We start from the raw sequence: 18,114 nt of genomic DNA on the forward strand, positions 1-18,114 counted from the left end.
CTTTGTCATTGGTTACACGTTATCGTTCTTCACGTTAGAACTATACCGGCTACAATGATAAAAATTTGACAACCAAATATATTGATACTTCCTGTCCGGTAGAAACACTGTTCCCGTTAGTTATCGCGGCTTAACCGTGACATCACATCATTTAATTTTATCTATTAATGACAAACTCATCCGCTTACATATAAACACCATACCGCCATTAATCTGTTCAACATTTAACAAACACAAGACCATAATACAGCTTTCACAAGTTTCTTCAAGTCATTACGAGAATGCAGCACATCTAACAGGGAAGTCCCAGCATCCGCCCACACTAACACAGACAGGTATTCTCAAACTCGCAAATACTACAGTTTGTAACCATCGTTGCCAGTTAAACATTTCTATCAATGTGAAGAAAAAAATATTGCGTTGATCTCCGCTGTACAATTTCATAAGACATCTTTCCAAATGTTTTAATTACCTGAAATTACATATCCTGACCTGTCAACGATTCGCCGTTGTTCATGCAAATGTATACGCTACCTTGCGGGTAACTTTGTAACGTTTTGCCTTATAATGCAACTTAAAAGTTAATGCTGACTTAAACAACCATTTTTATTACAAAATACACCATTGCTCATACATACACATGTACCAAATTCACCGTTTTTATTTTTAACAATATTTAAACCCAACCACGATACAATCAACCTAGTCATAATGTGTGGTCGGCCTAGGCATTATTTAATGCTTCAAAATAATAGCATTTCTCATGTGATGTTTATTTGCCATAGTGCTTTGTTGGACTACAAACCTTGTGTGAAATACGGGATGATTTTCAACCTGCATATACTACAGTTTGTATTGATGGTTATTTAGCCACCATTACTATGGGCAGATCTGATCTAAAGGCCCATCTCTTGTTAAAATGAGAAATGGGCTGAAACTCTCCAAAATCGTAAGTCCCTTCTTTATATCTTATACAAAAAGCATGTTTCCCACACGTAAATCTGTGTTTGTGGAAAAACACCATGCTACACGCACATTGAAAAACATGGAAGGTTAACACCCACTGGTTGTAGGACATCTGTTGTAGCATTTGTCAGAACATAAAATGCGGCAGGGGTAACCCTGGTGCCCTTTTGTTAAAGCCCTTTTTGCCGCTGACATTACACTTATATATTGCCTGGGAATTTAACATTCCAGAACCCTAAGACCCCTTTGTTAAACATCAAACATGACCAGCCTGTTATAACACTGTTATATAATACTAATATCGCACACAGTGTCTTACCTTCTGCGCTAATTGTATAAAAATGACAGTGGCAGAGCTTAGCTTTCTCCTCTATGGGTGTGATCCTTAGCCATGGGTGCCCCCCCCCCCACCACCACCTCATCGCTATAGTCTTGCTACCTGATTTCCCAAATAAAAGACAGGCAGATAATATAATTATTTAATACTATTCTCCCAAAAACTTTTCACGTACAACAGAACCCGGCGCCATGAGGGGGCATAGCTCCCTCAGTTGTATTTTCTGCCCCCCCCAGTTTAAGTTTTGAAAACTCAATGGAAAAATAGCCAGAAAACAGATTAGCTCCCTCGCCATTTTTAACAGCCCCCTCAGTTTCTTCATCCTGGGGCCGGGCCTGATGTACATGATGAACAGAACCTTGTTATTACACTACAACAAAACATACCTGCAGTAACAAAACTTTGCTGCTAGCTGCTTTTGGAACTGGATCATAACTGTAATCCCTATCGCTATAGAATGCGATGCTCAAGGGAACATATCATATTTCATTTTTATAAAAATTAAGAGACCACTGCACCTATTTCTTTCCTTTCCAAAAAAGTTGAAAAGAAAGGTTTTGAGTGAGGAACAGAGGCGTTCAATTTGCAGTGGTCTCTTAATTTTGTTCCTCACTCAAAACTTTCCTTTTCAACTTTTTTGGAAAGGAAAGAAAAAGGTGCAGTGGTCAAATTCTTTTTGGCAGCAGGCTGCGGAGCAGGGCCTGGAGAGGGCTGCTGGACGGACACCCCTTGCAGACCCTGGCCAGCCGAGTCAGGAATAGGTCTACCTCCCGTTACGAGCCCCGTATATTGACACTTTGGGCCCAATTTGGACATTTTCACTTAGGGGTGTACTCACTTTTGTGAGATACTGTATGATCCTTTTTTTTGTTCTCTCAGTTTTAACATGTCCTTTTTTGGAGAATGTTTTCACATATCTTAGTTGTTTTTGGAGGTGGTCTAGTTTCTGTTGTTGGTCTGGAGACAAGCCCTTTCCTTTTAAAGTAAAGCTTGGTTTCTTACACTCGGGAGAATTGCAATGTCTGAACATCTTTCAATGTTCATCATCCCTTTCAATCTGCAGGGGAAGTATCAGTTCCTTTTTTCGATGAACCTGACAGAGAACAGTCAGTTATAAGGTCACCAGATCAATGCTGGTGAGGTGTTAGGACAGGGTAAAGGTTAACATTTAGAAAATTATGACCAAAGGTCAGTGTTCTACCTTTTTACAAGATTTAGACAACTCACAAACTTGGGTCAAAGGGTTAGGGTTAGTGTTGGTGTTTCGAGGGTACCTCAATCAATCAATCAAATCAATCAATCAATCAATCAATCAACTTTATTCAAGACACAAAGGTCCATAGAGACAACACAATACAAATATATATATAAATATAAAACAATACAAAACATTTAAGAATGGTGCTGATAAGGCATCATTTATAAAACATATACAGGCTTCGAGTCCAGTGTTTCCAAAAGCAAGATGTAGACCTTGTGTCACTCTTAGAAACATCAACTATGGACACAATGATCATATTCTTAGACCCTGTCAGAATCTATACAGAAAATGTCTTAAAACAGCGTTAAAAGTGGGCACATTGTTAGACACAAACATTTCTCTAGCACTACTCACCCTAGGAATTTTAAGCACAATTCTCAGTGCATCATTGTAAGCCACTTGAAGTTTTTTCATTTTCGATTCTAACATCAGGGGTGCACATGTGGAATTTACGTGCCAGCGTATTTGCCTGCCCATACAGTTTTCCACACTGACGCTGTACATCATCATCATCACAAAGGTCGTCTCTTATCACATTTCCCAGATATTTAACTTTCTTTACAACCTCTAGTGGTTCTCCTGCCATTAAAAAAGAAGGATAGACACACTTCATATCTTCCTTGGTTCTGGCAGTCATTACCACACTCTTCATAGAGTTAAATTTAATATCAAACATTAGTCCATATTGAGAACATATTCTAAGAAGTTGCTGCAGTGCAGCACTAGAGGGAGACAGTACCACCAAATCATCAGCATAAAGCATATGATTAATGAGACTATGCCCCACCAAGCAGCCAGTCCTACAGGCCTTTAACTCCATAGATAAATCATCCATGTACAGATTAAATAGCAGCGGAGACAGAATTCCGCCCTGCCGCACTCCATTAGAGACATAGAAAGGGGTTGACAAACTCATCCCCCACCTGACTTGAATAGTTTGGTGAGAGTACCAGAACTGCAGCATCCTGATTAGGTAAGAGGGTACACCACGCTCATGTAATTTACCAAACAGTTTCCCATGATTAATACGATCAAAAGCCTTTGACGCATCCAGGAAACACATGAAGACTGTGCTATTGCGGGATCTGTACCTATGGACAATTTCTTTAAGTGCATAAATACACAGATCAGTTCCATGCTTGTTCTTAAAACCAAACTGATTATCTGTTGACGCTATGTGTTCTGCAAGCCTGTCCATAAGGATCCCTTCTAGCACCTTAGATAGTATATTTGCAAGTGCAATAGGTCTATAGTTATCTATACTAGTTAATTTACCAGTCTTATTTTTAAGTACAGGTACCAGCAATACAGATAACATGGATCCTGGAAGTATGCCATGCTTCATTAACCCAGAAAAGCATAGAGCAAGTAAAACTGAAATACGTATTTCAGATATTCTGCTGATATTCTATCCTGCCCACAGGCTTTGTTCATTTTAAGTTTGTCAATAGCGTAACATACTTCCTCCGGCCTGATGACCAGACCATCAATGTGAGGTATCTCTCCAATGTTAAACACTAGTCACACAGTTAAAGATGTTCTCATAGTGTCTCCTCCATAGCTCTGCAATATTTTCTGGTTCCGTAATGCCATCAATACTAGAGGGCAGTGGCATTTTGCTGTTATTAACCACTTTCACCTCTTTCCAGAACTCATAAACATTATTAGTTTGTAACTTTCTCGCCATAGAGTTCGCCCTCATAGTCTGCTCTATTTGATTTTAGACTAGGTCAGAAGTATGACCAGGTGGACAAGGACAGGGACAGCAACGGGCCCCCCAAACCAGGTAATCCGCAGGTGTGGACCAGGACCTCATCTCCTCCTAAAATTTAAAACTGGAGAAGACTGAAAAAAAGTTAGTAGTACATCCCTCATATCCCCCAGTACAATAATATAGCAGCGTAACACCTTGGAACTGAGACAGTGGGGGTCCGGTGACACTGTGGCCCTACCCGGGGGAGGCCCCGGACAGGGCCCAACAAGCAGGAAATCAATCCATCCACATTGCCAGGCATCAACCAAAGGCACACCCACCAACCTGCACCTCTGTTTTCTCCTACAATTCTCTTCTTTTAGGCCCAAGACCAGTAGCTTTAAAATGTTTTCACTATTTGCATCATAGGATCCCTTTTGTTTGGAGTCTAGCAGCATTATTTCTCTTTGGCTTGCCTTCCAGGGCCACAATGACAAAATCGACTTTAGGAGTCCTAAATGAATAATTGTCTTGGTGTTTGACTGGTGTCATTTTTAGTCTCTCTGATTTCAGCATCCTCTTGCTGTGGTCTTTCTTCTCTGTACATGAAACAAGACAAACAAAGTCACTTGAAACAGTAACATTTGTAACACTCCTCAAAGCAACTGAATGCAGTGGTTGTATTTTTTTTATTCTGACATCTAGGATAGAACATACCTGTTCTTTTGACTTTTCTTACACAGCCACCAGACTATGCTGCAGATTAAAGCAATGAGAACCACTAAACCTATTACTGCAAACACTGACCCTGTAAATAGAAAACATGACAAGATGAGACCAGTACAATTCACAGATAAAAGGTGGAAAGCAAAGGTCCAGTATAGACATGAGATTCCTGTATTAACTACAAACCATGACCCCTTATCAAACCATTATTGGAGACTGGAGGTGAAGATGGACCTGGATCACAAAAAGAGAAATAAAATACATCAGCATGAATTGTTCCAGATTTTTATTAATTAATCAACAATGTGAATCTACCCTGTTATTGCTTGCTCTTTAGGGTTTTAGGCTGGGAGTCACTTTGTAACAACTGGTGATGTTAAAATGTATTTATTGATTGAATAAACTTTCTCACCAGCAAAGAGGTTTGGAATATTTACAGAACCCTCCTTGATGATGTAGCCGGATGACACCAAACACCTAACCATGGTGTCATTGTCAGGTAGACTGGGAACTGCCAGTGTGGTAGTTATGGTGACAGTAACAGTTCCATTGGGATGGGTGACATTGACCGTTGTAGAGTTTTCCAAAACCAATTGTACTGGGAGAAACAAGTCCACTACTGGAGCAGGTCGTCCCGTGGTAGAGCAGGAGACAGTTAACCCAGAGAAGAAGGGACGGGTGTCATTGATTTGTGTAACTAGGAGTGTAGGTCCATACAGCTCTGTAGAACAGAAATCATTATTCACAGTGAGCACAAATCAGCAATATATTAAATAGATGTATGACACTTACCTAAACAGGTTTAAGGGAGATTTTAATTCTTAGTCTTAAATTAATTATTATATTTTACCATTAACTTGAAGGCAGATCCTTCTACTTATAGCTCCATCTGGGTAAGTATTAAACAGACACTTGTAGCAGCTCTCATCTTCTCTTGATACTCCTCTGATGACTGTAGAGCAGTTCTGCAGTCCCACATTTAGAAACTCCACTTTCCCCTGGAAAGGTGGATTTACTTTTGGACCAAAACGTTTGTTGTAGGAGGACACATTTTCAGTCCCTCCTTGTGTCTCTTTTTGCCAGGTGACTTGCAGGACGTCTCTGGGTTCCATGAGTGTGTTACTGTGACGACCTGCTGGGTTTCTACCAGCTGAGAGAGACCTGCATGAAGACAGTGAAACAGGTGTGACTTTAGGATGAAAAGACACTCTAGGATCAATCCAGAACCCCCAGTGTCGATGTAGAAGTGAGTGATGTGAGTCAATGTGTTGCAGGTCATCATGGGCTGAATGGGGGATCACAACACAATTCAAACAGAGTGAGAACTACTTTGGCTTTATGTGTTGCTCCACTGGGATTGGATCACTGCAGTAACATGAAAACACACGTATGAATGTTTAGAATACAATAAAGTAAACGTAACATAGTGGTGTAGTACTAAGAATGGTCAGAAGAGGGAGGAGTCGGCAGGAGGAACATTAACACAGAAATACACATTCCTTCACAGTCTTGAATTGCACTTTATTCTGGTCTCTGTCTTGACTTGCACTTGACGCTTGTGTACCTATTCCAGTCTTGCTCCTTCTTTGGTCGTGGTCTTGTCTTGAAATGCTCTAGTCATGGTCTTAACTTGGTCTAGTTTAAGTCAGTCTACAAAGGGAATAGTATCACTACAATATATGCTAAATACTGAGTATAAATTGTTGTCCAATTATTTTTATCATGATTTATGCCATTTTACTAATACAGTTGTGCTCAAAAAGTTGCATACCCTTGGAGAATTGGTAAAATATGTACCATTTGTAAAGAAAACATGAGTGAGCAGGCAAAACACGTCTTTTATTTCTTATGGGATTCACATTCAACAATAGGTTATAACAGAATGGCACAATCATAAAACAAAACATGGCAATAAAGAAAAAAATTAAATTGAAACAATCACAGCATCTTTTTCCAGAGCAACAACCTCTTGTTGCATTGAAGATGGGTCGTGGCTGGGTCTTCCAGCATGACAACGACCCGAAACACACAGCCAGGACAACTAAGGAGTGGCTCCGTAAGAAGCATCTCAAGGTCCTGGAGTGGCCTAGCCAGTCTCCAGACCTGAACCCAATAGAAAATCTTTGGAGGGAGCTGAAAGTCCGTATTGCCCAGGGACAGCCCCGAAACCTGAAGGATCTGGAGAAGGTCTGTATGGAGGAGTGGCCCAAAATCCCTGCTGCAGTGTGTGCAAACCTGGTCAAGAACTACAGGAAACGTATGATCTCTCTAATTGCAAACAAAAGTTTCTGTACCAAATATTAAGTTCTGCTTTTCTGATGTATCAAATACTTATGTCATGCAATAAAATGCAAATGAATTACTTAAAAATCATACAATGTGATTTTCTGGATTTTCATTTTAGATTCTGTCACTCACAGTTGAAGAGTAACTATGATAAAAATTACATTTCTACATGCTTTGTAAGTGGGAAAACCTGCAAAATCGGCAGTGTATCAAATACTTGTTCTCCCCACTGTATGTGATTATACATGACTTCATAAGATCACTATCCTTTTTGCATGATCAGTCATTTTCTAAATCAATGCCAAAATGTCACAATTTCTACAGGGGTATGCAAACTTATGAGCACAACTGTATGTTAGGAGACTATGATTGATGTACATTGTATAGGCATGAGAGGCATTTTTATTGTCTTTCTTATTTGGTTACTGTCACTTTAAGACAGGTGGTGATTGGACTTAACAGCTGTGTTTTCCTGTAAGGAAGTGTGTGTCCAAACATGCCTTTTAAATACAAGGGAAGCATGTCATTTTCTACAGCTTTGCCTATTGCCACTGTGACTCGTTCCAGGCTGAGAAAAGTTAAACAAGGTAGTGCTAACAAAAACAACCTTAAGATAAAGCCTTCATACACCTCGGTCACAAATAAAAATGAAAATGACTGTATCACCTCGCATCTCAAAATGGGACTCCTAAATGTTAGATCCCTTGCTCCAAAGGCAGTTGCAGTGAATTAATTAATCTCTGATACTAGATGTTATTGATTTATGTGAAACGTGGTTAAAGGAGGAATTAGTTGCCTTAAGTGAGGCCTCTCCTCCTGGCTATACTAGTGATCATATCCCTCGTGCGTCCCGAAAAGGAGGGGGTGTTGCTAATATTTATGACAGTAAATATAAATTTACTCTCAAACACATCACTGATTTTCATTCTTTTGAAGTTTTACTCATGAAAGTTAACCAGGCTGATAAATCATTTTACATAGCTACTATTTATAGGCCCCTCGGGCCATACACATTGTTCCTCAATGAGCTTCCAGAATTCTTGTCTAACCTTGTAGTCAAAGTAGTCAAATTACTTTAGATACGGTTGCACAACTAAAAACCAAAGAAATACACAACAAAAAACTTGCTCCCTGGTACACAGGCAATACTAGAGCACTCAAGCAAGCCTCCGAAAAATTGGAGCGAAAGTGGCGCTCCACCAAGTTGGAGACTAGCCTGGATAGACAGTACGCTACAATACCGAAAATCACTCACATCTGCTCGATCAGCTTATTTCTCCAACCTGATTGAGGTTAACAAAACAATCCAAAATTGTTGTAACAAAAAAGCAACGCTCACTTTAGCTGTAATGAATACATGAACTACTTCGATGAAAAGATCACCATTAGAAAACAAATTAAAGCTGCGAGCAGCGTTTCAGGGGGCCAAACAGGGCACAGGAAGCATCACACTGCATGCTCTCACTAGAGAAATGTTTTGCTATTTAAAAATGCCCAATGCCACTAGTAGTCAGGATGTCCAATCGAAGGAGAGGAAATCAAATCAAAACAAAAATACCTTGAAACCAGAAAAGGAACCAGGCAATCCTAGTTCAGCTGATTAGGAGGGATAAATATTGTTGTCGCTGGCAGGTTTAAATCCCTGGTTTTCTATGTGGCAGACTGTCTTTAATTATTACACTATTTAAACAGCAGTGTTTTTATCAACGGCAAAATCGTGAGAAACATCGGTTATGTTTATAGCGCCCCCAAGCGGTATTTCTGTATGGGAGTTTTCCTGTCCATTCCTAGCAGACACATGTACTAGTATGTTTCGTTTCATAGCTGTTTGATGTTCCATTTGGGATTAATGGACGTCCAAAGTCATAGACACGCCCAGCTCTATTTCATTTGCTGACTTTGGTCGTACTATTTCAGATATCAACTTTCCTTATATAACTTTTAAAGATAATGGTTCAAAAATCCTTCACACCAAAAGGCATGCAAATCCGTTTAGCGGTCTCGGAGGAGATGTCGTTAATGTGTTTTTCACAAGGAAAATCCAAGGGGCGAATTTGAAAGACCCCAGAGACTTTTTGGTCCTTTGGACCTTGGCTGTCTACAATCAGGCAAAGTTTGGAGCGTTCTGAACCAGAGGGGACCGAGCAATGGACCTCTGAAAATGGCCCATGAGAATAATAATAATAATAATACTAATTAAAGCTGCAAGCAGTTTTTCAGGGGGCCAAGCAGGGCACAGGAAGCATCACACTGCATGCTCTCACTAGAGAAATGTTTAGCCATTTAAAAATGTCCAATGCCGCTAGTAGTCAGGATATCCAATCGAAGGAGAGGAAATCAAAACAAAACAAAAAGACCTTGAAACCAGAAAAGGAACCAGGCAATCCTAGTTCAGCCGATTAGGAGGGATGAATATTGTTGTCGCTGGTAGGTTTTAATCATTACACTATTTAAACAGCAGAATGCTACTTTTACCTCAGCCATGACATTTTTGCTGAAATAACGTGGACACAAAAACATTTATTAACGGAACTAAAGAGTAGTCTTGCACAAAGACTATATAGCTAATAGCTATACATTTTACTTATAACGAAAACAATGACTCCAATCATTTCATGGCTGATTTGTGTCTTTGGAAAACAATAACAGTATATAAGGGTCACGTAAAACAATTTTCTCCTAAACATATGAGAATCATGGTATTACACAGGGGATATATATTGTTGTGTGAAGGGTGAAAAGTACCAAGCGGATATACATTCCTGAAATACAATATTTGGAACATCTCAAAGTTTGAAGTGTTTTGAGCCAGAAGGGACAGAGCTATGGACCTCTGAAAATGGCCCTGGAGAATAATAATAATAATAAAACGTACAAACATAAAAGGGTTCCAGCAACTTTGTTGCTTGGCCCCCTAATAACTGACTCCACCTTAAATAGTTATAGTCCCCAAAATCTCAGTTGCCCTGAGAATGTCTCTAAATTTGTAATGAGTTCTAAACCCACAAATTGTTAGCTAGACCCAATTCCAACAAAATTACTTAAGGAGCGATTTCTTGTGCTAGGTCAGCCAATGTTGTAACATTTATGAAAAGCTCCAGTCCGGTTTCAGATCCCATCATATTACTGAGACTGCGCTTGTGAAGGTAACAAATGGCCTCAAACAAAGGTTCCACATCCGTTCTGTTGATCATTGTGCTGCTTTTGACACTATTGATCACTCCTTTCTCTTAGAGAGACTGGAAACCCATATTGGGCTACATGGACATGTTCTAGCCTGGTTTTAATCTTATATATCTGAAAGACATCAGTTTGTTAGTGTGGATGGCATATCCTCTGACAAGTCAAAGGTATGTTTTGGTGTTCCTCAATGCTCGGTTCTGGGCCCATTATTGTTCTCACTATATATGCTGCCTCTGGGTGATGTAATCTGAAATCACAATGTCAATTTTCACTGTTATGCTGATGACACACAGTTATATATTTCAATGAAGCATGGAGAGGCCCCAAAATTAGCTACTTTGGAAGCATGTGTTTCAGATATTAGGAAGTGGATGATAGAGAACTTCTTGGTTTTAAACTCAAGAAAAACAGAAATGCTCGTTTTAGGACCCAAGAAACAAAGAGCGTTGTTAGCAAATCTCAATGTAAACCTCGACGGCTGCATTGTCGTATCCCAAAAAACTGTAAGAAACCTCTGCGTTACCCTTGACCCTGACCTCTCCTTTTATGAACACATAAAATGTCTCAAGAGTTGCTTATTTTCATCTTCAAAACATTACAAAAATCTTAAACTTTCTATCAAAAACTGATGCAGAAAAACAAATTCATACCTTTGTTACTTCTAGACTAGATTACTGCGATGCCTTACTTTCCGGTTACCCTAACAAATCAATAAATAAACTTCAATTAGTGCTGCACACGGCTGCTAGAATCCTAACTAGAACAAAAAAATTGTACTAGCCTCTTTACACTGGGTGCCTGTTAGGGTTAAGGCTGATTTTAAGGTTTTATTGTTAACCTATAAATCAATACATGGACTTGCTCCTACTTACCTTGCTGAAATGATCCAGCAATACATACCTACATGTAACCTACGATTGCAAGATGCAGGCCTTTTAATTGTACCTAGAATCTCTAAACAAACAGCCGGAGGCAGGGCCTTTTCTCATAGAGCTCCACTACTGTAGAATGATCTGCCAATTAAGGTTAGAAATGCAAACTCAGTGCAAACATTCAAGTGTCTACTAAAGACTCATCTCTAGACCACGGTCGATGATTAGGTGTAGCCTGGCCCAGGGGCATGAAGGTGACCAGAAAGGCTTGATACTGTCCACCCTTGCTGTCTTGGCAGGTGGGCTCTCATCGCCACTAGGATGCTCTCCCTCCAATGCCTTTCGGGGGAAGAGTCACTGGCTTGTTGTTGTCTCTCTGTTGCCCACTTGTGCAATTGGGCTGTACTCTGCTGGCAATACTCGGCCCTCTTTCAGGGGGGTTGCGGTTGGTGGGTGTCCCTTTGGTTGATGCTTGGCAATGTGGGTGGATTGATTTCCGATTTCAGCTGCCACTGTGCTGACAACTCCCCGCCCCGTGTTGTCCCTTTCCTTGTCCATCTGGTCATGCTTCCGAACCTGGACTAAGTTTAAATAGACTCTGGACTTAATTATTACAATTGTACTCTTAATATGTTCACCCGGCACAGCCAGAATGTGATTGATTGAAATTGTTTTTTTACAAGGAACTTCTTAAGAATGATTGGTGAATGAGGCCCACTGTTTCCATCTCCTTCATACATGACACAGAAACAGTAATCGTCATTCAAACTGACTTGTTTTTTTCTGAGAATCATAAAATACTACCTTAAACTACCTTCAAGTTAACCTTACTGCCATCAATTAAGAAAAAAAATTGTCAATTCTCCTATAGGAACAGAAACATATCCTTATCAGAGTAGCCCACACTGGTCCTCAAGGGCCAAAACATTTGTAGGTGACTGAAGTAAAACAAATGCTCAACAGCTACTGGTTTATTTGTCAGTAACATTGTCCTCAGGCTTTTGCAAAGTATCTGGAAACAAGTGAATAGTTTATTTATTTAAATCCCCAAAATAAAGCAGAAGAACTAAGCAGAAGACACAAATAAAACACTGCTACACTGATACACCAGAACAGTATCGTAAAATAGATTAAATTGCCAGTTACAAGGTCTGTCTGTGGACTCCTTAATGTCTGATCAAACAAACCAAGTGTTAGAGATTAAACATGAAACCAAGCATCATATACTAACGAGTCAAGATATGTTCAGCTAATTGTCAGCCTCTTACATGCCTGGCAGCTCATAAACAAATGCGCGTTCATCTATGGATGGTGCAATAATCCTTCCAGTTGTGTCCCATCTAGCAATCCTGTTTTTTGTTGTTAAACGCCCCCTCTCCTTTGGGGAAAAATGCCCCAGTGGGTATTTTACCCCTGAGGATATATTGGTAAAATTAACAAAAGTATAACATGGAATGTACAATATCACGATTAAAGCTGTATTTGGTTAACTCACTGAAATACTACTATCAAGATTGAATTATTTTCAGTGTTATCGATTACATTGATAGAATTATTTTGACACTTAAATATGTAATGAATCTTAATTGAGGTAAAAAAAAAAAGGGGGGAAGGGTATTTAGCCCCGATAGTGGGGTAAACAGCCCCATTACATAGTAGACATCTTGCACCCCAGCGCGGGGTCAACACGCTACGCAAGTGCCTCCGACATAAATAAAAATGATTTTGGTAGCTCATGTTGACCAGTAGTGTGTGCCATAAAGAGTATTTTTACTCTAGTGACAAAAGTCAGTGCATTGTAAGTGGGGAGTTACATTTTGGCAAGCACATTGTCATGCCCCTCCCCCACCTTGAGACTGCAATGTCCAACCTGGTCTCAGGAACCTACGTAGACTATTTTACGAAATTCCATGGCACCCGATTTCATGATATGTGACGTTACGTCAGGTTACATTACAATTCGGCACCAAAACGTATTGATACATTACGAAATTATTCAAACATAACATATCTTACAAAACGCTATTACCAACGTATAAAATGTTACAAGCTCTATTAAAACGTAAAATAGAATACAAACGCCAGACAAACGTACAAACGCTATGAAAGACGATATTTTGACAAAATGTTAGATGTGTGTTTTTAACTGGCGCCTTACCCACTGCCCAACACTAGACATGGGGATTTGGGATGAGTAACAGCAATAGCAAGGTCGCTAGTATATGTTATAAAAGCATTTTATCGTCAACATTACCTTGACGTTAGGCATCCCAGCACTTGGGTTAGGGTTAAGATTAGATTTCACAGCACCGGGGTTAAGGTTAGGGTTAAGGTTTGGGCTACGGTTAGGAAACAAAAAAGGTTAGTTTAAGTTTACATCTCACAGGTCTGGGGTTCAGGTTAAGGTTAGCTATCACAGCACTGGGGTTAAGGTTTGGGTTATAGTTTGGGTTAGGATTACAAAGAAAATCACTTCAAACTTATGTTACAGGTTCCCCAGTGGAGCAGTGGGTAGCACGTCTGTGTAAGATTCGGAAGGTCGCTGGTTCGGTTTTTCATTCCGATTCAATTTTACTGCACGTAATACAGGTGCTGGTCAGATAATTAGAAAATCATCAAAAAGTTTATTTATTTCAGTAATTCCATTCAAAAAGTGAAACTTGTATGATGTATACATTCATTCCACACAGACTGATATCGAGTGTTTAATTCTTTTAATTTTGAATATATAATTCAGAAAATTTGAATATTGTTAATAGGTTCAATATTGAAGACACCTGGTGCCACACTGTAATCAGCTAATTAACTCAAAACACCTGCAAAGGCCTTTAAATGGTGTCTCAGTCTAGTTCTGTAGGCTACACAATCATGGGGAAGACTGCTGACTTGACAGCTGTCCAAAAGACGACCATTGACACCTTGCACAAGGAGGGCAAGACATAAAAGGGCATTGCTAAAGAGGCTGGCTGTTCACAGAGCTCTGTGTCCAAGCACATTAATAGAGAGGTGAAGGGAAGGAAAAGATGCAATAGAAAAAAGTATACAAGCTATAGGGATAACTGCACCCAGGAGAGGATTGTGAAACAAAACCCATTCAAAAATGTGGGGGAGATTCACAAAGAGTGGACCGCAGCTGGAGTCAGTGCTTCAAGAACCACCACGCACAGACGTATGCAAGACATGGGTTTCAGCTGTCGCATTCCTTGTGTCAAGCCACTCTTGAACAAGACAGAGCGTCAGAAGCGTCTCGCCTGGGCTAATGACAAAAAGGACTGGACTGCTGCTGAGTTATGTTCTCTGATGAAAGTACATATCATAGCGGGTAGGGACATATCATAGCGGGTAGTCAGGTGATCTGCAAGGGGTGTTATCCTCATCAGAACTGAAACACCAGTAATCCTGGATTACTCCTAGAGGTTTGGAAATGTTAACAGTACAATAATCATCATAGTAACATCTCCACCTATTCACATGGTTGGGAAAAAAGTATGAGCAGGGGAACATAGAGTTCCATCCTGTATTTAGGTGAGTCCAATACCACTTATTATCCTTCAACACTGGGCTTGTCAGTACATAGCAATCCCCATCCGGGGGGCAGTTCATCATGTCACAAGAGATTAACATAGGGCCCAAATTTGAACAGACTATCTGCATCTGTCGTTCGGGCCTTTTCTCACTGTGTACAAAAATCTCTTTCCTTGCTTCATTATGAGTCACATTTACAATCTGTCCATGACCATCAGTGTTTCCTGTGTGAATGTTGCCTGGGTAGCTTTAATGCAAGTCAGGAAGTCTTCAATTAGTCTGTTCCTCAAATTAAAAACCCACAGGCTGATTATAATGTTTGACATTTTAAAACAGAAAACTGTTGAATTTTGATTCATATTCCTACGCATCATTTTTGCTGATTTATTTTATCTCAGAAATAGTTTATAGTTTATGCAAACGTGTATAATAAATTGCAAAGCTATCACAATATTTGATTAAGAAAACTATGCAATTACAATCAAATAAATATAATATAGCGAGAAAAATCTGTAACAATACCATACAGGACAAGAAACAGGTACAGGTTTGTAGCTACTGTACACTGCATGCATAATTATTAGGCAAGTGAGTATTGTGATTGTAATATTATAAACTTAAATGCTCATTGGATTGAATCATTTTCAGGTGATATGTATTTGTGTAATGAGGGAGGGTGTGGCAACAGTGATTAACACCTAATATCAAGATGTGCATAATTATTAGCCAGCTTCATGACCTCAGGAAAAACAGGCCAAAAAAGAAATTTAACTGACACTGAAAAGTCATAAATAGTAAAATGCCTTTCAGATGGATGCAACACTTTTGAAATAGCTTAACTACTGAGGCGTGACCACAGGACACTCAAAAGTTTTGCTGGCGAATAGTCAACTGGGGTGAAAATACGCATGGAGAAGAGGCAAATTAACTGTAAATGACTTAAAGGAATTAAACATGAAGCTACCAGGGACCCATTATCCTCCAGTGCCACCATATTCCAGAACTGCAACCTACCTGGATCTTCTTTTGACACTCCTCTGATGATGATATGCAGTTCTGCAGTCCCACGTTTAGAAGCGTCAGTTTCCTATTAAAAGGTGGTTTAACTTTTGGACCAAAACATTTGTTGTAGGAGGCCACATTTTCAGTCCCTCCTCGTGTCTCTTTTTGCCAGGTGACTTGCAGGACATCTTTGGGTTCCATGAGTCTGCAGCTGAAGTGAGCGTCTTCTCCCAGTGTTACTATGACGACCTGCTGGATTTCTACCAGCTGAGAGAGACCTGCATGAAGACAGTGACACAGGTGTGATTTTGGAATGAGAAGCAGCTCAGAACCTCCAGTGTCGATATAGAGGTTGGTGACACCGTCAATGTGTTGCAGGTCATCATTGGCTGAATGGGGGAATCACAGCAAAATTCAGTGTTGCTTTGTCATATTTTGGAATTGGATCTCTGCAGTAACATATTTCGATAATACAAACTCTCTTACGGTGAAACACAAACAGCTTAAAGACACCATGAAGTAAACATGACATTGTGGTGTAGTTCTAAGAATGGTCAGAAGAGGCAGTACAGAAGGCAGGAATGAAGGAATCAGTAAAAATCGGTTAAATCAACACAAAGTTAAAGAATTATAGAATAGAATGTGGGGATCCGTTAAAAGGCCATAGCTCATTTCTACTGTGTTCACTGATAAAATCAGTAATCTATGCAGTTAATCGGTTAAATCAGAACACAATTGCAATTCTCTACACATCACAGTATGTTTCACTACAGATAGGGATACAAAGATATACTTTACATCTCTAATTACATTTTCTATAAATACAATTTATAAATGCAGTGAAATAAGCAGGTTTGAACATTACATGCAAAAAAAATCTACAGTATTAGCAATGCTGTGGAAAGGGAAATGCAGACAAATTAAACACAGTAAACATTTTAGGGAAAGGGGCTGAGCTGGACCCAAGGAATGAAATAAAGTCAGAAATCCCTCAACTGAACTTTCCTGCCTCAAGAACCACTTAGCTCACTACTAAACTATACAAATAGTGGGTGGTCCACTCAGTTCTTACTAGTGTTTTTAGACTGTTTTCTTACGGGATGTGAATGCCAAAGCTAAAAATCCCCCTTTCCCAGGCGCAAACAAACACACAGGTTAAACAAGGACTAAACAGCAAACAATTGACCAGATGACAGCAAACAAGGCACCACAGCAATACATACTCCCACAAAACAGAACAGTGAGATGTATGCACTAAGTCTAAATGAACAAAAGTGTCTGTATATCAAAAGCTATGTATCTAGAGTTTGGGTCTACATAATCTCGTGTGATAAAGCAAAAAGTGTCAGAGGGAGAAACAACTGACTGTGTTGATGTGATTGGGTAATGGACAAAAGGAACAGGTGGTGCAATCAGGAGTGTCCACTGATTGGTCCACCTCAGCAGTCAGAAGATGCACTGACGACTGCCAAGTGGGAAACACCAACGAGCACAATCAGGAACATGAGGGACACCTGTGTTTAGGGCAGGAGGGGAAAACATATGTACACATACAGGATACCTGCATGCATAACACAGGTCAATATATAGTGTACACATGCCCTTGATTTTTCTCTGCTTTAGATTGTCATTACAGATGTTCACCAGAGAACTACATTTTGGGTCAAGGGTCACTAGTATCAAGGCTGTGTTCAAACAGGCAGATCATTTCTGACGTTTCATTTTCTTCTTATTCTTATCACATCAGTTACGTATATATAAGGAAACAACTGGAATTGGATAACCTGTGTGAATGAAGCCTGGGTAGTCTAAATCTAAAAATGTAAAACAATTTCAATTCATATTCCAACATAGACTTGAATTGGTCTCACTTTATTCTGGTCTCTGTCTTACCTTGCACCTGAGGCTTTTGTTCCTGGTCTTGCCCCCTCATCGGTCTCTGCCTTGACTAATGATATGCTCCGGTCATGGTCATGGTCTTGACTTGGATTTGTTTTAATTAGTCTCAAACACAACATAGTTGGTTTTCTTCCGTTGTCTGTGTCAGAAGAACCTTTGCCAGTTTTTGTTGAGAAGGTAAAGTGATCTCAAGTATATGAAAACAATTCATTATTTCACACATAGGGAAGTGATCTTTGTGAGTTCCAAGAACACACCCCTGATTTGAAATGCACTTACATTATCTATTTATCCCCAATCTAATCCACCGTCTTTTTGCTGCTTTCTTTTAGCTCAGATATAATTTGGTGTAAAACCAACAAAT

The 18,114-nt window shown here is 39.7% G+C and overlaps 1 protein-coding gene and 1 long non-coding RNA gene across 3 annotated transcripts; one reads left to right on the top strand and one right to left on the bottom strand.

Moving 5' to 3' along the window:
• Window positions 1-238: 238 nt before the first annotated feature.
• LOC109615297 lies at window positions 239-16,098 on the top strand. 2 transcript variants are annotated; one of them, XR_002196279.1, is made up of 3 exons: window positions 239-335; window positions 6,067-6,166; window positions 16,024-16,098. It is a non-coding gene; the product is annotated as an uncharacterized LOC109615297 (long non-coding RNA). The 2 variants fall into 2 exon arrangements; XR_002196278.1 differs by lacking the exon at window positions 16,024-16,098 and adding an exon at window positions 6,258-6,390.
• LOC105031000 (OX-2 membrane glycoprotein-like) lies at window positions 5,074-15,937 on the bottom strand. The gene is made up of 4 exons (XM_034289588.1): window positions 15,864-15,937; window positions 5,834-6,144; window positions 5,396-5,704; window positions 5,074-5,217 (listed from the first exon to the last, which is right to left on the bottom strand). Exons 2-4 carry the CDS (start codon window positions 6,093-6,095, stop codon window positions 5,162-5,164), a joined length of 627 nt encoding a protein of 208 aa, XP_034145479.1. The 5' UTR covers window positions 6,096-6,144; window positions 15,864-15,937; the 3' UTR covers window positions 5,074-5,161.
• Window positions 16,099-18,114: the final 2,016 nt, after the last annotated feature.

Source organism: Esox lucius, chromosome 22 (genome assembly GCF_011004845.1).
Source record: "Esox lucius isolate fEsoLuc1 chromosome 22, fEsoLuc1.pri, whole genome shotgun sequence".
NCBI classification, from domain to species: domain Eukaryota; kingdom Metazoa; phylum Chordata; class Actinopteri; order Esociformes; family Esocidae; genus Esox; species Esox lucius.